Source organism: Danio aesculapii, chromosome 5, assembly GCF_903798145.1.
Source record: "Danio aesculapii chromosome 5, fDanAes4.1, whole genome shotgun sequence".
Classification (NCBI taxonomy): Eukaryota; Metazoa; Chordata; class Actinopteri; order Cypriniformes; family Danionidae; genus Danio; species Danio aesculapii.
The window spans coordinates 24,216,211-24,240,608 of record NC_079439.1 but is presented as its reverse complement, the minus strand read 5'-3'; the positions used below and the strand labels follow the sequence as shown (position 1 = coordinate 24,240,608).

The following is a 24,398-nucleotide window of genomic DNA, read 5'->3' as shown; positions in this document are numbered from 1 at the left end:
ACACATCCCAATAATCAAGCACAAAAGGAAGCCTAACTCTAAAGATAATGATAATATTAATTCAGAAATGTACCTGTCAGTGTTATTGCAGAACTGAATAGCTACAACTTTGTCCTGTAAAACAAAAAATATACTTCATCAAAATGAAAATTTAAACAAGTCAGGACACTTAAAGAAACACTCCAACTTTTTGGAAATAGGCCGATCTCTGGGTCTATCAGGAGCACTTTTAGCTTAGCTTGTCATAGATTAGTGAATCGGATAAGACCATTAGCATCTTGCTCAAAAGTGACTAAAGTGTTTATTTGTTTTTTTTTTTTTTGAATAATTTTTTAGGGGTTTTTCACCTTTATTATGATAAGACAGTGGAGATTTCAGACAGGAAAGCATTGGGAGCAGAGAGAGGGGAAAGATCGGCAAAGGACCTCGAGCCGGGAATCGAACTCGGGTCGCCGTGAGCACATCAGTGCTATATGTCAGCACACATTACCACTAGGCTATTGGTGCCGACGAAAGTGACCAAAGTGTTTTGTTAATTTTCCTAATTAAAGCTTGACTCTTCTGTACTCATTTTGTACGAACACCAATGGGAAATGAAAAGTTGCTATTTTCTAGGTTGATATGGCTAGGAATTATACTCAATCCAATGTACTAATCAAGAAACGTTGTTGCTGTACCATGGCTGCAGCAGGCACAATTATATTATGCAGCACCTGAAAATAGTCCCCAGCTGGGTATTAGTGATGGGAAGTTTGGATCATTTTACTGACTCTGACATTTGAGTGTGGTTCATTAAGATGAACGAATCTTTTTTCAAGTTATTTTGCTCAATTTGCCATAATCTTCTTAAAATGTTACGAGTTGCTTCCTAACTCGTCTACAACTGCACCAAATGTTGATCACACTACAAACAAGTCATAACTAGAATGCTATAAGAAAGAGAAAATAATTCTTTATTGTTTGCCTGGTCATTTGTCTATGATTATGTCAGCTCACCTCTTCTAACAGGTCTTCAAATTTGAGTGGTTCGTTCAAGTCACACTGACAGTCCCATATAAGCTTAACCAATGTACACAGCTGAAAGGAGCCATGATTAGTTCACCTTTTGGGGTTTTCTGTTTTTTGAGTTGTTCGTTCATCACATGACAACACGTAAAGAGAGATGACGTAAACCTGCTGGCTCGAGAAATGAACAAATTAAATCTTTTTCCGGCTCTAAATGCATATGACTGGCTTCTGTCTTTCACGTGATGAACAAAGGACTCAACGATAGAAGACTCAAAAAAGGAACTAATCTTCTACTCCTTCTGCACAAATGTGCGTGTGCGCATATGAACGTTTCACTCCCTATGAGGACTCGAGTCATATAAAAGATTTGTTCAAAATAAACGAATCGTTCAAGAACGACCCATGACTATTGGGTATCGAGGTAACAGTGCTGTGTAACATCATTGCTCCTGTGGCAGCCATGGTAAAGTTCTCCTTTCTCTGTCTAGTGGCTTCTATATTTTACTCTCACCGTGTGGGAGTCCAGATCAGAAAACTTCACAGGCATTTCTGTGCCGAGGTAGTAAACCCTGATCATGTGATCTGTTCCTCCAGTGGCCAGAAACAATCCCCCTGAAGTCAAAGGAAACAATATTAGAGCTACGTTTTTTTCAGAAATTAATGAGAAAACATTTGACTCAGAACTTTGAGTGTTCAGATGTTGATTAGGGAGTAAACAAACCAGAGCTGAAGGAGCTGCAGGATATCTGAACTCCAGGACGAGAGCGTTCCATAAACTTCACAGGCCTATCTCTGCAAACACAAACACACTGAAGATTTACTCAGAGGTCCTGTCTTTATATGTAGTATTAAGATACATTTTCATCAATCCTTTCACAGTAGGATAATACCAAGTACAGCATGGTCTTTGTCCACTTGTTTCATCTCCAGATGCAGTCAAAAACACATTAGTCAGATTGACTCAGTGTGCTGCATCCTTTGAACAGCTACAAAAGACTATCTCCTACTGGCTGAACATGACTGTTGTGTAATGTGTTGTGAGAAAGCGCACCAAAGCAACGTATTCCTTTGCTGAAGTGTACCAAAACACAGATTAGTCAAAATCTGTCTTCCCTTGCACATATTTTATTTATGTGCTTTCCTGCTTGTACACAAGCTGATTAGCATGGGTTCATTCATTCAATAGTACTCATGAGCAATAGTATTAGTGGGTCACACTTGATGCATCTCCAAAAGTGATGGAAAATGTTGCTAAATAGTTAACAGCAACACCAGAAACATTGCTGGAGATGATTCTCTGTAAACAAGTGGTGTTTAGCAGTCTGTCAAGCTTCACCCTTTTGGTACCATACTGTTGTGCTAGGTACCCTTATGATGGGGTCCCAACAAAAGTGGTATTTTGACAGAGGAAATTGAGATAAATGCATAGTCTACTGCTCAGTGGAAATGAGACATAAATGATCACATGAGAGATAACTTCAATTAAAATTAAGGTATGGTTCCCTTAAATTGCCAGCTAATAATGTGGATACAAGGTGAAACAAGGTAAATAGTGACAAAATATTTAAATAAAAATGTACAAGTAACACTTACACAACTTCATGCTGAATGAGTGCCACTGCCAAACACACCATGCCATCAGCTCCAGTGGTGGCCAGAAACCGAGAGGAACCCAATGCTGATGGAGAAAACTGCACACAAACAAATTCATCTCAATTTATGCCAACTGTTGAAGTGAAGGGAAATACAATCATAAGTGACCCAAATTCAGAGAATGTTGTGTGGATTTATTTGGAACCAACCAAAAACATGAGGTACCCCAGATTTACACTGCTGGTGTGTAAAACAACAGGATTCATTTTCACAGTGACTGTATAAACAAACTCGTGTTCTCATACCTGTATGGAAGTGATTGAAGCAGTGTGTCCCTGTACAGCCACAGGTGCACATGTACGCAGGCACCACACGCGGACAATCTTGTCACAACTGGCAGAAGCAAGGAGTGTTTTTCAAAATTCACAGTCATGTCTGAAATCTCTGCTGCATGTCCGCGCAGCGTGGCTAGCAGACGACCATTATCCGTCGCCCAGATCTTTACTAGACAGTCATCCGAACCCTGACAGAAACATGCGCACATGCCTTGATTACAATAGCACCCATGAATAAAAACAAAAACCACTCATAACAAGCACCATTGTTTCTGGTGTGAAAACATCATAGAGTGTTTAAACTTTTAAAGAAACTGTAATTGTGGCTGTTAAAATAGTATCTGCATATTAAACTGGTTCAGGAACAGTCATTTCAATTCACTATATCCACATCAGCAACAGTTTGTGCATTATTAGAAGCCATATGTTGATCGTCAACATGCTACACACTCTTTACCGTGAAAATGCGTCGTCCAGTGCGGTCAAATGCCACACAGTATACTGATGAGAGATGCCCCAGAATCCTTCGATGCATCTTCATGTGCTGATAGGCGCAGGAGGGGAAGGCATGGCCAAATCGAGCCACTCCTGTTTTTTGGCGAGCACCCATGATTGACACTATACAGAGAGATTAACACTGTTATAATCAACAGCATTAACACACTATACACTTAAACACTACTTAACCATGTAATTTGAGTTTAGCGTCATCCCAAATGAAAGTTTTTTTTTTTTACTAAATGAAAATTCAAAGCAATTCCCAGTTAATGTTTACCGTTGCCAAATTAGCGAAAAAAACAACTACCACCAAATTATTTCTGTCATATGTTATAACTGCATTCACCTTTAGCACAATTTTGCTTAAACAATACAAAATAAATACAGTAATCAAACCCCAATGCCATAGTAAGCAAAGTTGCGACTGTCCAACATTTTTATCGGTTCATATAATAATAACATCATCTGGGTAATTTAAAGTGCACTTTTTTTTTTAATTTACAGCGTGAATACACAAACTGCACTATTTATACTACAATATGACAAAGAATAGTGCATATATATGCAATTTGGAATGCACCTACAGTCAAAACTACATTTAAGAGTATGAAATATCTCAGATGCAGCAATCATGCGCTACAGCATTCTTTTTTTATTATTATTGCTATTAATTCTTCATAAAAAACATACTAGGGCTGCACAATATTGGAAAAACCTGATATTTTGTTTTGTTGCGACATGAATTTAATTTCACCATATGATTAGAATAGCTTTATTTGGAAAGATTTCATTCATTTAGATTGACTGGGATGATGAAGTCTTCTATGCTGTACATGCATGAATATAATACATTTAAAAGCATATAAACAACAACATAGCAAAAATAAAAGTTAATAAACTGTTTTCTGGGGAGTCAAACAGTATTCAAGTGCAGAAATAGAACTATCAAATGTTAAGTAACATGGTCATTATTGCATAGATAATATACAAGGCTTAATAATATCTTTATCTTTTAATCTTTAATAAATAATCTAATGAATTTGAATTTTGCGCACATGCGATATCGATGCTCACATGATATATTGTTTAGCATAAAACATACAACTTAAGTATAAATGTTCTCATGATTCATATGCAGTAGTCAACAGATTACAAAAGAACAAAAATAGCAAAGAAAATATAAATAATATAAACAATATACCTACTGTACATATACACAAGTATCATATAGACACAAATACGCACATATGCAAAAACTGCACAATAAATAAAAAATAAGTAAGTGAATAGGGGCATCCTATTACAAAACATGTCCGCCATTTTTCTCCTACATATTTTCTATTATTTCATCAAGCGTCTGCTAAATGACTAAATGTAATGTAAATGTACTGTTAATTAGAGCTGAGCACAAAGCATCATTAATTGGGAAAAACCTTCAGGAGAGCTTCTATAACCTGGCTGCTGATTTAGAGATATGAGGCACAATATTACACTCAAAATGTGGTTTTGTGTTGATTTTGGATGAGTAAAGCTTGAGTAGAGTTAATTTAAGAATTTTTGCAAACACCACCAGGGATAAATCTGCCATTTTCACGAAAGTAAACACAAAACAAGATTGAAAAACTCAAGCAATCAAAAACACGCATTTGAGAATTGTTCCTCTCAATGCACAAATCCACCAGTGATTTCTGAAAGTGAACATGAAACCCCAGCGACGGGAGACGAGGACTCACCTATATTTGGTGATTTGGCACAGCTGATCGGTGGTTCTGGGGGTCGTCCCCTGTGCAGGGCAGCTACTGCAGAACCACTCCATACTGTATGAGAGGAACCTGAGAAACAGCACAGGAGGATGAACTGCTTTAGAAAGAGTTATTAAACAGTAATAACTGCAACATTTTTCTTTTCACACTTTGTGTTTTTTAGTGAGTGTCTTACTCTTTGCTGTCCGTAGTAATGACTGCCGTCCGGTGCCCAGTAAACTGTGGACTCCAGGAACACTGGGAGGAATGTGTTTATCTATCAGTGGGCCGACTTGCTTACACACACGCAACAAGTAATCCGCAGGTATGTGCTGATTTAACAACACCTACAACATACACAGAGAGAGAATAGATGGATTGAGTGTTGGGATAAAAAAGCAACAGCTTATGTGTTATTATGGCTACAAATATGTTGTATTGTTCATTTCAAAGCTGAGGGAATTCTGCAGCATTTCACCAACATAACCCTTTCCCTAAAACCATTCCCAAAAGACTATCCTTTTTTATCAACGACAAGCGTCAGCCAATCAGAAACCTTCTCCGCTAATTATCCAGGGCTCTCAGTAGCAACTGAGGTTTGATTGGCTACCGCCTTTAGTTGACACAGCAACCACCAACCAGATCTCGCTACATTTGCTCTTGCCGGAACGCCCCCAGCCGGCACGCACAAAGCCTTTGGTTTCAAAACAAATACCTTTAATTTCAATTCCTAAAATGAAAACTTTCCCACACTATAATACAGGCTCGTGTATATCAAATATATATTTTTTCACCACTGCGACCGTACTCTCAATTAAGCGCTTTTCAGATTTATACACTAATGTAAGTGAGCCAAGCACCTGTGAGAGTTTACAGCTGAACTTCACGTGCGTGTATGTGTGAGATAGTTTATTTAATCTCACCCAGTCGTCGAAGCTGCGCTTAAACTGCTCTCCGTCCCAACTCCAGCGCTTCGGGATGATCTGCACACACACAGCGGGGGGAAAACACATTACAAGCGGGATTAGGGCACGCAGCCGTGCTGGGACGAAGAGGAGATGCTGATGTTGGGATATGAGAGATATAACGGGATTGAATGGGAAAAGGGGCTGAAACACACCTCATATTCGTGCAGCTCCTGCAGCAGCATCTGCAGAAACACACACACACGGTTACACAAACTGTAACACACACTCACCGCTACACACTGACACTCACGCGCCACTTTCAGCCTCACCTGAGCGGATTTCTGACATGGTCCAGACTGCAGGAATCTGGCGATCAGGTAGTAAAGTTCTACAGAGAGAGAAACCAACAACAGCACTCATTAGCTTTAGCTTAGCCTAGCTTAGCCTTGCAGGCTAATGCTAAAACAGTCTTCAAAGTTTTCCTAACGATAAAGACGCTGTATAAACACCAGAGTGCTACCCACCGGCTTCAATTTGCGAGCACGGTTCCGCCGCCATGGCCCGGTCCGGGCGGTGGGTGGAGGTTCGCTGGGCTCTGCTTGCTAAGAGCGGCCTGTGTTGTATTTGCTCTCAGCGTTTCGGCCTGCAGCCGCCGCTCGTGCTGCTTTGTTTGAGCGCCCCCGCGCGGCGACGCGCGACAGTGCTCTGCAGAGCCACTCGCCACCGCCAGGGGCGCGCCGACAGGCCACAGGTGAGCTCACCATTTCCACAGGCGGACATTTTGCAATGGTGTGACAGGAGGGTTATGTGTAGAAACCAGTAGCACAGCTGTATCGCAATAAATGACTTCTCTCATGTTTAACACAATCCTAAACACCACCGGCCACGCGTCTGTGGGATAAACGCATGATCTGTGCCATTCTCCAATCAATGTATCATATACATATGTTATGTAATATTTATAAACCATATCTTACATAACACAATTATGTAATAAGCATATATCGAATTAACGTTAAAATACACCCACCATAGCTTCAGGTTGTGATAAAAGGAGGGATATATGCAGACATAATAGATCTTGTGTTGTTGTATATCAGAGATTTCTGAATGTAATTATGATTGGGCTTATAATTTACTGTGCATTGTACATCTGATTACAATAAAACTATTTTAATGTAAACTGAATTTCTTGGATTTTATCCTCCTCCATAAACATTTTATGTTTTATAAGCTGTAAACTCAACAATATTTATAGGCTGTCGGTTTGTTCTCAGATTATTCAGACAATATGGATGCTTAAATAGTCATCAGCTAGTAGCACAGCAAGAACCGAAATAATCTTTCAGGCCATCTATATGCATTTTTGTGCTGTATTTATGCCTGAAATACTTTATTTTCTTTTTTTCTGTCAAGCATAAAATATACATAATGGCATCTCTAAGTGTAAATAATAATAATAAAACAAATATTGGTCTTTTCATTAATACACTAACTTTAAATTCCAGCACATTTGAGGGTTTGTTTACGCTTCTTATTGTTCAGAAATGAAGCAGACTTTTTAAAGGTTAGACTTCTTCATTCCCTGAATTTTTCAACTGTATGTTGGTACATTTAGTAGTACATTAGTAGAAACATTTAAACGACAACAAAATTCACCACTGAGTTCGAGTAAAAAACTATTTTTTTATCTGATTACTTGTTGGGCAATATTTTATGTTTGCATTTGAGGTGTTTGTCTCTGCTGTGGAGTACTGAGGCGATTAAGATCATTTGTTAACATTCAAATGCACTGTGAACCAGTGCTCAAATCCACTATGAGTTATAATAATGCACCAACTACTTTATAATAGATAACAGCAGATTATAAAATTGCATATGCAGTGAAACACAGTATATATGCCACAGTGTACAATACACAGCAACCAATCCATGAAAAAAGTCACAGCAGTCATATTGAGGAAAACTCCAATGATGGATTTTTATTGAGTGAGACCGAGAGCATTATAGGGGACACTAGGTACTTTTCACAGATGAATTTTCAGTGTTAAAAAAACTCCAAAAACGAATTTTTTTTTTTGTCTTAAATCCCATAATTTCAAAAAAGTCCTCTATAACAACAGAAGAGTTTTTCTGGCCTCCTAACAAAGCCCAGTTATCTGTTTCAACAAATTGTAAAGGTGTTATGATTCTTAAAAAGCCAGGAGTCACCATCTAATGCTGAACCTGGAATGTAAGCAGTTTGTCTTTAGTTGTTTTCGCTTTTCTTCTACAATTTTCGAACTCGTTCCTCTTTCTTAAAGACAATCCATTACGTTTAAAAGAACAAAATAAAACAAACCCCATACAGAAACATCACAGACTCCAGAGCAACATCACAAGCACTAACGGACATACAGACTGAGAGCCTCCTCCCGCCTCCCACTCCAAAACCACGCTACAGACCATCCGCTTAAAAATAAGGAAAAGAAATAAAAAGACAAAAATCAACAAAACCAAAGGAGGACGCCGCCTTTTTCCACATCTCTCGTGTTGTAGACACCTACAGCTGCGCCGAACACAAGATTCGTTTAGTCAGCTTTGTTTTTTGTGCTAAAAACCTGAACCAGTATTTACAAATTTGCTGATAAAATATTCCCTGGTGGTGATGGGCAGAGAGGAGGTTGTTGAGAGAGCTGGAGAGGGAGAGAGAAAACAGGGAAAGGGGAAGATAAAAGAATAGAAAGAGAGGAAGGGGAGAGAATGGATGGACGGATGGACCAGCGTGCTGCTACTCTGTCTTCGGGTCGTCCTTCTCGCCCTCTGCTGCCTCGTCTGCAGTTTTCTCAACCTGTAAAAACAAATAGAGAAGATTTCAAATAAAATGTCTTTACACCACTCCAAATCTTTCTCAACTGATAGAGAAATTCTCTAGGGAGTTAGGGAATAAGTATCTTTGTTTTAAGAAAATTAAACTGTGACAGAGTACATGTACTTCAGGACATATTAAAAGCTGACAGAAATATGCAAGTGTACTGAATTTCTTTTCAAAGCAAACAAGTTTGATGGCTTTTACTTTTTATTTGTCTTCAAAGAACTGGACATTCAACTTTCTTTTTCCAGCCGATGTCACAAATAAGTTTACTTGATAAACACTGATCTGAGGTAAACTGATGTTTGTTTATATACCTCGTTGGTCTTAGTCTCCCCATTTTCTGACTGGTTCTCCTCCTTCGATTCGTCAGCCTTTGCCTTTGCTTTCTTATCTTCCTTTTTATCGTTCACCTCCTTGTCTTTCTGTCAGTGAGATGAAAAGACAGGTCCAAAGAATAAATATAAACAAGTACATAAAAGATTACCTACTGTATATAAACCAAGCAATAGATTCATTTTAACGCATACATGTGTGTGTGTGTTTATTAAAAGTGATATTACTGCAGGTACCTTGGGAGTCTTTTTCGGTTTCGGTTCAGGTTTTGGAGGTGTTGGTTTCTGAAGGGAAAAGAAAACAGGATTTGTTAAAAACAGAATAGAAATAGAGATCTAAACAATGATTTATCATGTTCAAATATTTACTATAGTGCCGAGAACGGTTCTGTTCGATCCCGTATGCTTAACATGTCAATTTGATAAAAAAAAAAAAGAGTCTCAAAAAAACAACAAGACAACTTCCAAAACTATTTAAAGTTCCTCGATTCTTTAATCTCATTTTTTAAAAATAGTATAATTTACAATGGCAACATTTAAAAAGAAAACAACTTACCGCTGATAACCTTGCAGACCTTCTCTGAGGCTACAAGAGGAATGACATATATTATTTGGTGCAAGCAGAAAATAATAGATACTAACTGTCTATCTATTAATCCTGTTCTTTCTTTTCGCTTGAGCACTAGTTGTGAACATGCAAGCTTATGCTAGAAAGTGCCACAATGTACAGCAAATATTATTGGCTCTATGAGAAACTGCTTCTGTGTTTCAGTTGATTATGGAAAACTGCCCGCCAAACAAATAGATGTAGACAAATGCATGTATTAAAAATGCAACCAAAAATTGCTTTAGGTTTTCTTTCCGTACCTCCTCCTTGACTTCTCCATCAGTTCCCTGCAAATCAACAAAAAAAACAACACAAGTTAGAACATAACCTATAATAATATATTAACATAAATGGCGGGAAAAACAAAAAGGTAACTAGCAGAAACATGGGGATGTGCTGTTCTGCACGTTTGTAAATGTAAGCAACATGCTGGCCTGCCAGAAAACGTCTGTGCTTCTCTTATTTGTGTTTGGATGGTCTTCACACGGTGAACTACGCTTAAGTGTAGTTCTCAGAGGACGGGAGAGCAAAATGGTGCGCATATTCTTTATTTATTATTTTTCAAGAAGGCATTTCACGACACGGGCTCCACATATTTGAAAAAGGAGGAGGGGCGCGATGATCCCGCCTCAGCGCTGCCACCTGGCGGCAAGCAGGCGTCATGACACCCCCCTTCCAGCACGAACAAAGAAAATGCGTTCAAATTATATAAAAACGCGACTGCCTTTTTGCCAATTTGTCCCTATTACGAAAATTAGAGTTATCCAGCTATTTTTTAATCCCCGTTCGACGGCGGCAGAGGCACGATTGCGCTTATAATCGTCGGTTTTGCCGTCGCGCTGTGCTGGAGATGGAGAGAGAGAGAGGGCAGCATGGCTGCGGTTCCACGGGCATGAGATCAAGCCGAGCTTCAGCACAGCGCTGCTCCACTAAAACCCTCCTGCTGAACGCGCCAACGTCGACAAAAACACCGCGATCCGCCAGGAAAAAATCGGCAAATTAACAACGATTTTTTATCTGCCCACTGATGCTAAAGAAGTAGCCTGGATTTTTATTAAAAAAACATTGTCTCGAGGGCTTCCTAATTTCACGACTGATTAGTAAGGGCAAAAGTGTAGCCGTTCGCCGCGCTCGGCTTTTCTACATACCTTTCTCTTGGGCATGTTGAGTTTGGGGTATTTTTCCTTTTATGCAAAACTAACAGGTTATCTTTTGTGATTCGGAGTTCACAGTTCAGGAGACTGTCGTCCGCTATGCACTAATTCTGTAGTAAACACAGGGCTACATTAGAGCCAGTGGTTGAATGGGAGGGTGGGGGCGGCGCCGCGCTGAGACTGATGTTCCGCTCGTCCAATCAGCGCGCGTCTGGGCCCGCGACAGAAGCGGCACAATCTTACCTCCGCTCTGCTTTTACGCGCGAAATCCTTAGGTGTACATCCAGCGGAGGATCTTCCTGTACAAATGCCCTCCCAACATGTTCAAAACGCACAGTCCTGTGTGAGCCGTTCTGCACTAAATAATGCTCTGTCGTACAGTACAGATGTGAAAAAAACGTTTAAGCTCATTTCAAACTGTGTCTGCATGTGCTGAATCACCACAACACATCTGCATCTTCTTGTAACTTCATTAATTACTGCTGCTGACTGTTTTGTTTGAAGCAGGTGAGTAGATGTATCAAGTTATGAGCATTTTCTAGGAAAACATGCCAATATAAGGAAACACAAAATGCGCTCTGTGAGTGCATGTCCATAATAGAGAAGAGCAGACAAGATTTTCTCACTTCTGCTTTGCTTAAACAGCAGAGGCCTAATCTGTGTATGTGTTTGGGTGTGTGTGTGTGTGATCTATAACTGCTTACTTCCTCTGTTGCTACCCAGACCAGAGACAAAAGCCCAGAGAAAACATCTCAGAAATACACTAATAGATGAAAGGACTATCCCAAACTGATATATTACTTTGGAAATTACTTCCAGTCATCATATTTCAGTTTGTGCAGCCATACAAACAAGCATTAGGTAAGTTCCTTATACATATATACAATATTCACATTAACATCCTTGAAGACCTAGAGGGAAAATTCAACCAAAAGTGAAAATTTGCTGTGGAGGTAATTGGTTTTATATTCTCACATTCGTTCAGTGTCAACTTGCGACTTGCTCCCTATATTGTTTGCAATGGTACTTTGAATGTTCGGTCTAAATCACATGTATGACTTGAAAACACACTAGCTATTTATTTGACTGTGAACAATGTTGTACTTTGATAGTCGATGAATGCTTACAGATTTCCCAATGAAGAATTTGCAACAAATACTTTTCTGAAATTATATTAATAAGGAGAAAGTCTGAATGTGTGAATATAAAACCAACTTTACCTCAACAAATTTGCTCACTGTTTACGGTCCGTGTGAGAGATACTTCTTTCTATTCTAAAAGCAGATATTTTGATGAAAGCTGAGGTCCTGGAAACATTGACTGCCATAGTAGGAAATACAAAGTCAATGATTACAGGTTTTTCAAAGTACTTTCTTTCATATTTAACAGGAGAAAGAAACGTATAGTTAATAATACTATATTATATCATAATACTTATTATGGTTTGAAACAAGTAAACGATAAGTAAATAATGGCAGAATTTACATTTTTGGATAAACTCTCCTTTCAAAGGCCATTTCAAACATAACTTCACATGTATCTGTAAATTAACCGTGCATCTTATGTCAGCTTTCTGATAATAACATATACAGTTGAAGTCAAAATTATTAGCCCCCCTTTGAATTATTATTTTTTTTTTAATATTTCCCATGTTATTTTAACGAGCAAGGAAATTTACACGTATGTCTGATAATATTTTTTCTTCTGGAGAAAGTCTTATTTGTTTTATTTCGCCAGAATAAAAGCTGTTTTTAATTAAAAAAAAAACATTTTAAGGTCAAAATTATTAGCCGCTTCAAGCTATATTTTTTTCGATAGTCTACAGAACAAACCACCGATATACAATAACTTGCCTAATTACCCTTACCTGCCTAATTAACCCAATTAAGTCTTTAAATGTCACTTTAAGCTGTATACAAGTGTCTTGAAAAATATCTAGTCAAATATTATGTACTGTCATCATGGCAAAGATAAAATAAATCAGTTATTAGAATGACTTATTAAAACTATTATGTCTAGAAATGTTGAAAAAATCTCTGCGTTAAACAGAAATTGGATAAAAAATAAACAGGGACTAAAAATTCAGCGGGCTAATAATTCTGACTTTAACTGTATATCGTAATAAAAGCTTCAGCAATTATTGCAACAAGAATATATGATATCGTTATCGCCTTAGGAAGAAAGTATTTGATCTCTTTACAAAGATTAAAATGGAATCACTTTTGTCTTTTTAATTCGTACTGATCTGACGAAAGCAATTCATTTATTAAGGAAGTGCAGTCACTGTGCATTCGTGTATAAGTTTGCGTAACTCATTCAATTCTGGTAAGTTACTCATTTCCGTTTGATTTTGCTGACTTCACTTTGATTAAACTGTGCTTTTGTATTTTATTCTGAGAAAACATTTCATTTACTGGAGCTTGAGCGGTGTTTTTGTGTGTAGGTCACTATCATGCTCGGAGAAGCTTCCCTTTATGTTCTGAACTGCACAGAAGACGCCACAAATCATGACGGATACAATCATGCACACTCATCCCCTCCTGTGACCTGTCCTGATGCAACAAACGCCACTGCCAGACCATCTCTGACACCCCGAACTGTGAGAGGTGAGATTACAGATTTCAATATTATTAAGATGAGAGTATTTTTTAAAGTCATGATCTAACTGATTGCATTAGGATGTTTGTTGCTTTAGTTGAAGCAAATTAATTATTTAATTTAAATGATACAGTAGTGTCAGTGCCAATAGCCTAGGGGGTTAAGTGCGCCGACAAATAGCACCATGGTGCTCACGGCGACCTGAGTTTGATTCCCATCTAATGGGTCTTTTGCCGACCCTTCCCCTTTCTCTGCTCCTAATACTTTACTGTCTGTAACCTATCCAAATTAAAGGTGAAAACCCCTAAAAATATTATTATAAATAAAAAATAATGAAGCAGTATCAATTATAGACCGTGAATGTGGCCCAGGAGCAGCAAAATACATGTAAAATAAAATTGAGGAAGGAAGTGCAATGCTGCTGTGAAATTGAAGTCAACCTACTGTAAAGCCACATATGCAAGTGTTAAATTGAGCAGAGCAATATACAGTTATAATACAGTACAGTTCACCCAAAAATTAAAAAAAAAATTCATCAATTATGCAAATTCATCATTTGAATTCATCTACTGAATTTGAAGTGTACTGAGTTTGAAGTGCTTACTATTCCACATATATTAGATATTACACTTTTGTCATATGCTTTAAATGATCTACTGTGCAGCACTAATTTCTTACACAGTCAATTTCTTTCAGTCATCAATGGTCAATTTTTAACAGGTCATTTTAGAAATAGCGACAGAGGCCTGGTTCACTGACTTGCAGACAAATGCAGATGTCAATGCAATCATTACAGACTGAAAGACAAGTTAAATATGGTGGCCAAGAGAGCTTAATGTGCTTCAATTTAAGAACACACGTGCAATTACAAAAAACGCCAGCAAATTAAGAAAAGATCTTCATAAGTTTGACAGCACACATGCTGCAAATGCTCACAACGCAAACACATTTTTAAAAAACACGCTGCATTTTCACACTGCGCAAACAATTTACCAAAATGCGCTGCATTTTCTCTCAACACAACAAAAATGTTTTAAGGACACACCTAAAACATGATTGACCCGGCAATTAATGTATGGTTATTTAAGCTAATAAATACTAAGACACGGGAATCAGGATGTTAAAATAAACAAACAAAAACTCACCTTTCAAAGATCACCTACAACTTCTGAGCAATAGTCACGGCACAGCGGCATCTGTCACGTTTTTGGGTCCCCTTGAAACATTTCCGTTGTGTTCTGATGTCTTTTTGTTAGAAAATGCAGTGTGTATTATTCATTGGTTTGTGTTGTGAGAAAATGCAGTGTGCTTTATTAATGTGTTTTGCGTTTTAAGGATTTGCAGCACATGTGCTGTCAAATTAATGAAGATCTTTTTCCTTAATTTGCTAGTGTTTTTTGTAATTGGATGTGTTAGCTTAAATTGCAGCGCGGTAAGCTTTCTCGGCCACCGTAGTTAAAGCCAAAAGTATACTTTGAATTTTTAATGCGCAAGTTAGCATGTGTGCACTCAAACTCACTGCATTTCAAAAAGTCTATTTGTTAGTTTGTGTGCAACTGTGCATGCATATAAGTGCTCAACACATGCACACTAGGAAGTGAAACACAAGAAAGTATCTGCACATCCTTTCTCCAAAAATTATAATAAAATAGATTGCCCCTTTGTACTCGTTTAAGTTGAAATTGTATAAATTTCATCACACAAGTCAATAGGTATCCAATATGCGAATTAAATTTATGCACAAACTTGCAATATTGCATAAAAGTTGTGTGAATAATGTAGCGTTTCCATCCAATGAGTCAAAGAGAACGAAATCGCCACTTTCTGATAAACTGCCGCCATATATCAAAAGAAAACAACATTTGCTCCAGTAGGACAAGCTGTGTGAGTCTTTTTCTTTTGAATTACCTGCCAAATTAAATGCATGGTGGCATTTGGAGGAGAAAGACTGCTCTTTGGGAGCAAAGACGCTCAAGACAGTTCTGGATGTAATAATATTATAATAATAATACTGATGGCAGATTTTGGGAAAGGCATTTTAGAATGACCAAAAACAACATTTCAGGTGTTTTACAATGTAGTCTGCTTACTGGTTTGTCCATTAAATCTCTCCATTAAACCCATTATTATCATCACATGATCTCCTATAATAAAAATCACATCATTTATTTTATTCCGAATACTGGAATTTAATCTGTGAAAGTTTTTCCACTATAGTTTGTGCACATTTTCATTATTAATAAAAAACATATCCTACTCAGTTATGTGCATAAGTTTAGTAAAAGTTTATGTGATAATCCATTTTGTTTTTTTTTTTTTTTTAAGCTGGGCTCCGCAAAGGGGGGCTAAATGGGCTAAAATGTGTAGACAAAAATACACATGTAGTAATAAGTGTTAAAAATGTGATAAAACCGTAAACTATTATGACCATGAATTAAAATAAAAATTAAGATAAGATAAATTAAGACCATTAAAATAAACATTATGACTATTTAGATCATATTAAATCCAAAAATTCACTTGTGAAATAATTAATAGGAAAAATTATGATTAAATTGATAAAATGTATATTAAAGTAATATAATAAGTACAAAATGGGGTTCACTGTACTTAACTGACCTTCACAATCACCAGGTCTCAATTCGGTTGAGCACCTATGGGATTCACACTATGAATGTTAGTCTGGTAAATTCAGAACTGCCTTAATCCTTCATGGCATAGATTCAACAAGGTACTGGAAATATCCTCAGTGATTTTGGTCCATATTGCCATGATAGCATCACGCAGTTGCTGTAGATTTGTCAGCTGCACATCCATGATGCAAATCTCCTGTTCCACCACATCCCAAAAGTGTTCTATTGGATTGAGTTCTGGTGACTGTGGAGGCCATTTGTGTACAGTGAACTCATTGTCATGTTCAAAAAACCAGTCTGAGATGATTCACGCCATGGAGTTGCCTCCATGTGATTGGCTGATTAGGAATTTGCATTAATGAGCAGTTGGACAGGGTACCTAATAAAGTGGCCGTGAGTGTATATATGCTTTCGTATCAATATGGAAAGGTGCATGCAGTATGTAAGTTTGACACCCAGACAGTGGTTTAAGTAGGTATTACATTCTTAAATCCAAACAGACACAAGCCAGGTTGCCAGATTGATGACCAACAGGAGCAAGTCTGACGATCGAGCCTAAAGGCTGATTTAAACCGTGTTCTATATAAAAGCAACGGCACGAGATAGCAGGAATATTTTTCCATATTAAAAGGAGTTTTTTTCTAACAAACACCTCGAATTGATATATTAGAAATGGCTTCTATTTCATGCAGCTGAACACAGAAAACTGACAATGATCACCCCAGGTACACCTCATGTGCTTTACTCAGTGTTAAATGTTAACAATATGAATTTGAATGTCATTTTACATGACCTTTATTGCCATACTACTGAAAGCAGCAGCAGACAGTTCACTTCAGATCTTGAAAACAAAATAAACTGTTTGAAATTGAACTTTAGAACTGTGACTCAAAACCAACACATATTAGTGATTCAGCATGTGCATTTAATATTGTTAAGAGGTTTAATATGTATTAATTCGATTGTAAAATTTACCATTTTGTAGAAGTGCAGTAAGTGCACTATTCTGTGCTTCTGATTGGCTGTATTTAAACTTCTGTCGTGTTTCATCTGGTGCAAACAGCCAAATTGCTCATCACTGCAAATTTCGTCACGTAGCATGTGGTTGGGACACAGGGTTAAAACGTAATCTGCTCACCTCATATTTACGCTGGTAATATTTATATAATTTGCTAATTTTCAAATTGATACCCTCATGTGAAACTGATCTGCGTCTGATTTCAGAGTCTGCTACTGACCACCGGAGGTTGCATTTCGGTAATGGATGCATGCTTTCAGAGCCTTTCTAAATGAATGAATGAAATACACGGATTTCCACCAAGGCAACCTAGGATGCTGAAATATAATTGGCTAAACTGGCATTGGGCAAGTTAAAAAAAAAACAAAAAGACAGATATTCCAGCACATAACTCGCATTTCAAAGCAGAATATCTGACTTCAGCATTGTTTTTCAGATAAACAAAAAGTTCATTTGGCATGTTTTTTTAAATATCCGCAAACATATTATGGTATTTTTATGCTTTAGAAGAGTCGAAAACTTACATACAACACCTTTTAATGCTTTTAGCACCATGTTGAATCAATACCCCGAAGAACGAAAGCAGACTTGAAGGAAAATATAGTCCACCAAAAGGTGTACCAAATAAAGTGGCCAATTAGTGTACATGCACACATAAACAAACACAAACAAACAGAAAACAATAAAGAACATAACAGTAGCAGAAAACACTAGTAGAACATAATCAGTTTTACATCTTTTATTATAAAAACAATCCAAAATGTGTACAAATAAAAAAAAAAATGAACACACAAGCTTATGACATCTAACATCATCATGACCATCTTCCCCATCATAGTCACTGACAGATCCAGGCCTCGTCTGTCACACCATGAACAACCCTGATAAAAAAGCTGTGAAAATGGAAAGGAAATGAATGAACTCAGTCTGGTTAGATCATGTCGAAGTGACACAGAGCCTGAAGATTCTAATGCTGTATCCAACAGGCTGAGCTCTCAAACTGGAGGAAAATCAGTTTAGAGACTGGATGAAGAAGGTGCTTCTCACAGCAGTGCAACTAAGAGAAAACCAAAAGTAAGACACTGGATAAACTAGAGCAAAACAGAGCAAGAGAGATGTACCAGTGCGTTAAAAAGGTGTCCTGGACACACCGTTTGACACCACAAACTCAGATTCAATTTGACCTCTTCAGTTCATAATGCTTTGTATTCACCATCCTGAACACACATTAGGTGACTTTCAGAGAGCGTTTCCTGTTCAAACCAGAACAGTCTTTTCGGTTTTCATGATAAATGGCACGGAGGGAAATTAACACAAACCAAAAGTAAAAAAACAGCCTGTTACTCTTCAGAAAGCACCAGTTTCAATATACATGAAATCTGAACCAGTCAGAATAGAGGATTTAGACGTCACCTCATGTCCACCAATCAGCTGCCACATAAACTCGACATAAAATGTGCAAACATCATCAACACGAACGTCCTCCTTACTGAAAGCCAAGAATGAATCCGAGTGTACCATACAAGAGTGGAAAAATATAAATATATTCTGTAAAAAAAGTGTATCTGAAGTGTATTCGAGCGAGGAGAAGTGCGTTTTCTCCTACATTTCCCACAATCCTCCTCTCACGTCTGAGCTCAGATGGAGGAGGTGCAGCGCGAGTGATCTGGAAGTACTTAATGCGTCTCAGATTGATCTCATTATTGAACAGAGGTAAATGCATAACCTGATTTAACAGTGAAGTCAAGTCAGCTGAATTACACGGTAAACTTAAGTGTTTTCGATGATCGTTAGTTAAAAAAAGGGTATGAAAAGAATGCAAGATGGAAGTGGGAGAACAGCAGCACCATCTTTCTGACAGGATAGACTCCTCGGAGTGAAAGAAACTGAAAGACAGAAGATGGGAAGAACGACTGACTCTTCGCCGCTCTGGACCAGAATAAGGCAGAGGTGGCTGATTAGACGATGGTGTGGTAGATTCTAGCAAACCACAGAGAAGAGAAAGCACCACAGTCCAGGAAGAGTCATGAACGTCAAGTCTGGGGACGTAAAACAAACAAAGACAGTACTAAAAACAAAATCCCTGCAGTAGTGAGTCTGTGTAAGGATCATCAATGTGTCCAGCCCATTAGATGGCTGACCCTTGCACGTTCAGTCATGCGACGGACTCTTCCGGAACGGGACATTCCCAGATTCAGCGGGTCCGACGTGGGACCCTCCTCTTCAGAGTCGTCGTTGTACAGAACAGTCCTACGCCCTTGGTTACGAGTATTGACCCGTCCCGACTTTGGAGTCCTTTGATTTGACCTTTTTGATGGTGAAATGACATTTTCATCATCTGACTCCTCCTCTTCCTCCTCTGGTTCTCTTCTTCATCTGGTTCTTCCTCTTCTTCAGGCTCGTTATCCTCCTCCTCTTCCTCCTCCCCTCCTCTCCTCCTCTCTGTTGCTTGTCCGCCGTGGTCGTTTCTCAGGTTCTGCAGACTGCTCTTCTTCTCCTTTCCTCTTTCTCTTTGTGTTGTCAATCGTGGGAGCTGGCGGTGGAGGTGGAGGTGGTGGTGGTGGCGCTTGAGCTTTGCCTTTCTGTTTATGTTGCGGAGCTTTGCTGTAGTCGTGATCGCCGCCATCTGCGAAGCCGCTTACCTCGGGCACTGCTGTCGTCGCTCTCGGATGAAGAGGAGGAGGTTGCAGATGAGGATGAAGATGCAGATGTTGAAGATGAAGATGAGCTGGTGCTCTCACATTCGGAAACCTCTCCCTCTTCTGTTAACACGGCTCGTCTCCTACGGGAACTTCGACCTCCGTTTGGTAGAAAGACACCTTTAGATAAATACAGGACAAATAGTCAACTTGTAGGAGAAACAGGTTCTTTGTGAAATATGCTGCTGTTCAAACGGTTCTGAAGGTGATTTTTTTAGGTGCCACTTTTCATTCATTAATTAATTTTCCTTTAGCTTAGTCCCTTTATTCATCACCAGGAGTCGTCACAGCGGAATGAACCACCAACTTATCCAGTATATGTTTTACACAGCGGATGCCCTTCCAGCTGCAACCCAGTACTGGGAAACACCCAAACACATTCATTCACACACATAAACTACAGCCAATTTAGTTTTATTCAGTTCATCTATAGCGCATGTCTTTGGACTGTGGGGTAAACAAGAGCACCTGGAGGAAACCCAAGTGAACACGAGGAGAACATGCAAACTCCACACAGAAATGCCAACTGGCCCAGCTGGGACTCAAACCAGCGACCAACATAGAATAAGAAACTAACTTCCCAGAAAGTTCTGAACCAATAATTTAAGTTCTTTAAACAATAAAACCGAACTGACCACAACTTATTAATGGTGTTTGCATATGAACATCAGTCAACTGTAGGAGGAAGTTCTTTTTGATAAATGTTACTGTTCAACTGTTTGTGAGGGTGGATTTATTTTTAGGTGTCCCTTTTATATAATTAGAAATAATTGTTATTTTTTAACAATTATTATTTTGGAGATCTTTTATAATGTTTTTTTAAAATAAAGAAAAAAATAATACAGGTTGAAGACTGAAGTCGTTTCTATATTTAATACACCGTATTTTCAAATAGAATTCAGTTTCATTACTACATTTTTGGTCTCATCCCAGCAGCCACACAACATCATAAGGCATTAATGGTTGTGATGTCAGGTGTCAAGCCAGTGTCTAAGGACAATATTATTTTGTAAAAATTATTATTTTATAAACAAGACCTTTGGCCAGCGGAGAAATTAAAATGGTCGTGCCCAACTGAGCTGGTTTCTCTCAAGGTTTTTTTCTTCACTTTTACCAATTGGTGAAGTTTTTTTTCCCTCTCCGCTGTCACCACTGGCTTGCATGGTTTGGGATCTGTAGAGCTGCGCATCGATGGATTTGCTCTTCATATTTGGACTCTCAGTAGAGATTTTTAAACCACACTGACAGAGCTAAACTGAACTGAACTTAAACACTACACTAAAACTGAACTACACTGTTCCTATTTACTATGACCTTTTATGAGCTGCTTTGACACAATCTACATTGTAAAGCGCTATACAAATAAAGGTGAATTGAATTGAATATTTTGATGTCCAATAATCAAATGACTTGATATTTTGATGATTTTGGGTACAACATACATCACATTAGGTACAAACATTACATTAGGTACATTAGGTACAAACCAACATCACATAGACTTTAAAAAATTTATTCATCAGGTATGGCAACCAAAATCCAATGTCTGATAGACGTCATAGTGATAATGTCCATACAACGTCAAGCTGTAACATCATTAGACGTTGATATTTGTTTGTTTTTAGGTTGCATTGGAAAGTGACTAAAATCCAACATCGTCCGACGTTGGACACTGTAGTTGTGTCTGTCTGTGCCACCCAATTACACCCAAACTGCAACGTCCCCAAGACGTTAGTGTACAACATCAATCTGACGTCATGTTGACATCTTGTGCCAGCTGGGATGTGACCCTTCGGAAATCTTTCTGATATGCTAATTTGTTGCCCAAGAATTTTTTCTTTTATTATAAAGGACGAAGAACAATGATGGAAGGTTTTTTATAACAACTTAAAGAGGATGTTCTACAAAAAGAAAACTTTCCTGACTAACCAACACAGGATGTTCTGGGAACAAACAACAAACTAACATTCGCAAAAAGTTTAACTTTAAACATTAAAATCGAATTGACCTCAAACTTGTTATTGGTGTTTACGTAAATGTGTGTACCTGAGGATTTACTTGATGTAACTTGGCTGCGGGTAACTCTGTTGGCTCCTGCCTGCTCGGATGAAAAGGAAGAGGAGGATGAGGAAGAGGAAGATGACGAGGAGGAAGACGCTGACTGTCTTCATCAACTTGTGCAACATTCGAATCTGGTGGGGGAAAAACATTGTTCTGTCAATAGATGGTTTTTGGTTAGGCATGTTACGGGCAGTTTTTAATAAAGTGAGCACATACTAATATTGTCATACAACTTTGAGGACTTTTGCGTGATTGATCTCTTTTAGCCTTTTTCTAGTTCTTAAATCAACAAGTACACAAATTCACTAGTCTTAATTCACTAGTATTATGATCACTGCCAATTTTATTGTTGCAAGGTCAAAAATCAATGCAAATCCAGGCTCCCATCATTAATTGCAACACATATAAAACTCCTACACACCTTGAGAGGATTTCCGTGTGCGGGTTTTTGCAGACATCAGCAAGGTTTTCTTTCCTGACTTCTGTTTTCCTTTGGGGCTGCAGAAACAAAACAAGTTTGAAATGTTTCAAAAAAGTAATGAAAAAGGTGTGAACTTTGAATCATAAACAGGGAGTGTACATGTTTTACTCCTGTTGGGAGGAACTCTGTAATCTCTTGCTGCACATGAGCCTCTGTTGACTCCTCCGCTGATGATTCTGAACCGCAGATTTGTAGTCTGAGATGATGGGAATGATCTGATTCTCAAAGAACGCTGACAGGCTCAGAGTCATACTGTAGATCTACACAACAAACAATAGTCAAACTGTCAGCTGTACTGCCTAAAACACTATCCATCACTTAAATGATAAAATAGGGAGTCTAAGGAAAATGGCAACTACATATATAAAGAATACAAATATATCTACAGTACCTATATTTAACAGGTATAGCTAACCACAAAAGTATGAGAAAAAAAATACTAACTACATGAGATATAACCAGTGATGGGAATACTGGCACTATAAACAAATGTCGTTACTAACAGCAATACTTTTTCAGTAACGAGTAATCAAATGAATTACCGTTTCCCCCTTACTGACAATGAATGCGCGTTACTATAATTGAGCTCACTGATGTGGTTTCATGCGAGCAGCAGCTCTTTCAGTCATAGTACCTCTCCCAGAGGTGGGTGTGTGTCCGGGGCTGGAGCAAGACACATAACCAACCAGTGATGATGATTGGCGTGTCTGTGAATGTGGTGTAACTGAGAACGTGATGATTGGCTTAGATAGAGTACATTTCCATCGATTGCCAATCAGAGGCAGAGCAGTGCGGGTACACAGCAAGCACACACACACACACACACATTCATGGCACACACCAATGACCAGAAGTCAGAACGATGGTAAATCCAACTAGTTCAAAGGTAGTATTTAAAAACTGGTAATATTTGCACTACTTTTCCCTCGTTGAGGTGAAAGGCAGAATGTTTGTTTCATGCAACTTATGGCCAGGAAAAAAAAAGGGGCCTCTCTCTGCACCTCACCTCGTCACATGCCGCCACATAATTAGTGGTTACACAGGCGATAATGTGAGCTCTGCTACCAAAGGAGGAGACAAACCATGACGTCAAAGCAAATTTAACTTCCTTTTTCTCCACCGCAAACACTTTTGACTCAGAATTAAACAAAATGATATCTAGATATATATTTGAGGACATGCTGCTGTTGTCTCTCACATCGTCCGTTAACAACAATAAAATAGTGTAGATAAGTGTACAATGATTTCCATTTATTTTATAGTCATTTGACAAATTAGTTTTTTCAAGTAATGCAATAGTTGCTTTAGCTGGTGATTAATTACTTTTATGATTATGTAACTCAGTTGCTATTTGTGAGAAGTAACTAGTAACTATAACTAATTACTCTTTTAAAGGAACATCCCCAACACTGGATATGACCATATGAGATCAAAAAATAAACCACAGACACTTGTTTGAAATGTTTCAGAAGGATATCACAAAGGCTGCAATTATATTAAATGTAATATACAATACACTCAAATAATAATGTGAAATTTGATGATCATATGATTAAAATAAATATTTTAGTTAGTTTTTAAAAATTTTATTATTTATGTGATGGTAAAGTTTCAGATGCCATTACTTCAGTCGTCAGTTTCACGTGATCCTTCAGAAATCATTCTAAGTGATCATTTATAAACATGGCGGAAGCACAAAACAGGTGCGTACACCACTTCCCACTTAAAAGTTGTGATCTATAATAAACAAACTTGACAGGAGAAAGTGAACAACTGTAAGTAAACATTTAACTTAAATATTGACTTGATCGAAGCACTTTAAAATGACCATATGAGCCATAATCATTAATAAATAAATCAAAATATATTCTGGTGTA

At 38.1% G+C, this 24,398-nt stretch overlaps 3 protein-coding genes across 4 annotated transcripts in view; all 3 read right to left on the bottom strand.

Moving 5' to 3' along the window:
• Positions 1-6,750, bottom strand: part of LOC130229053 (bromodomain and WD repeat-containing protein 3-like) — a 37,182-nt gene extending 30,432 nt beyond the window's left edge. Inside the window, 15 exon segments of the mRNA XM_056457646.1 lie at positions 74-114; positions 1,520-1,620; positions 1,730-1,800; positions 2,162-2,164; positions 2,604-2,633; positions 2,635-2,699; positions 2,907-3,016; positions 3,019-3,124; positions 3,394-3,554; positions 5,168-5,266; positions 5,373-5,523; positions 6,100-6,159; positions 6,297-6,326; positions 6,414-6,472; positions 6,609-6,750. Coding sequence (XP_056313621.1) covers positions 74-114; positions 1,520-1,620; positions 1,730-1,800; positions 2,162-2,164; positions 2,604-2,633; positions 2,635-2,699; positions 2,907-3,016; positions 3,019-3,124; positions 3,394-3,554; positions 5,168-5,266; positions 5,373-5,523; positions 6,100-6,159; positions 6,297-6,326; positions 6,414-6,472; positions 6,609-6,642 — 1,121 coding nt within the window. The 5' untranslated portion in view covers positions 6,643-6,750.
• Positions 6,751-8,707: 1,957 nt separating this feature from the next.
• Positions 8,708-11,180, bottom strand: LOC130228458 (non-histone chromosomal protein HMG-14A-like). Of its 2 annotated transcripts, XM_056456883.1 has the most exons (7): positions 11,026-11,180; positions 10,138-10,164; positions 9,827-9,856; positions 9,640-9,675; positions 9,508-9,555; positions 9,253-9,360; positions 8,708-8,914 (listed from the first exon to the last, which is right to left on the bottom strand). In XM_056456883.1, exons 1-7 carry the CDS (start codon positions 11,038-11,040, stop codon positions 8,855-8,857), a joined length of 324 nt encoding a protein of 107 aa, XP_056312858.1. In that variant the 5' UTR covers positions 11,041-11,180; the 3' UTR covers positions 8,708-8,854. The 2 variants fall into 2 exon arrangements, with proteins under 2 accessions (XP_056312858.1, XP_056312859.1); XM_056456884.1 differs by lacking the exon at positions 9,640-9,675 and having other exon boundaries at positions 11,026-11,174.
• A 7,432-nt stretch (positions 11,181-18,612) lies between these two features.
• LOC130229051 (bromodomain and WD repeat-containing protein 3-like) overlaps positions 18,613-24,398 on the bottom strand; it is a 37,525-nt gene continuing 31,739 nt past the window's right edge. The window contains 8 exon segments of the mRNA XM_056457644.1: positions 18,613-19,648; positions 19,651-19,705; positions 19,707-19,925; positions 19,927-20,099; positions 22,026-22,136; positions 22,139-22,171; positions 22,462-22,538; positions 22,630-22,781. Of these exon segments, the coding sequence (XP_056313619.1) occupies positions 19,392-19,648; positions 19,651-19,705; positions 19,707-19,925; positions 19,927-20,099; positions 22,026-22,136; positions 22,139-22,171; positions 22,462-22,538; positions 22,630-22,781 (1,077 nt within the window). The 3' untranslated portion in view covers positions 18,613-19,391.

What these genes read in the sequence shown, in the direction of transcription:
- LOC130228458 (XM_056456883.1), bottom strand. An exon ending in ATGGAGAAGTCAAGGAGGAG is followed by an intron (nt 9,857 to 10,137) that starts GTACGGAAAGAA and finishes TTCCTCTTGTAG; the next exon opens with CCTCAGAGAAGGTCTGCAAG. An exon ending in GGTCTGCAAGGTTATCAGCG is followed by an intron (nt 9,676 to 9,826) that starts GTAAGTTGTTTT and finishes TGACATGTTAAG; the next exon opens with CATACGGGATCGAACAGAAC.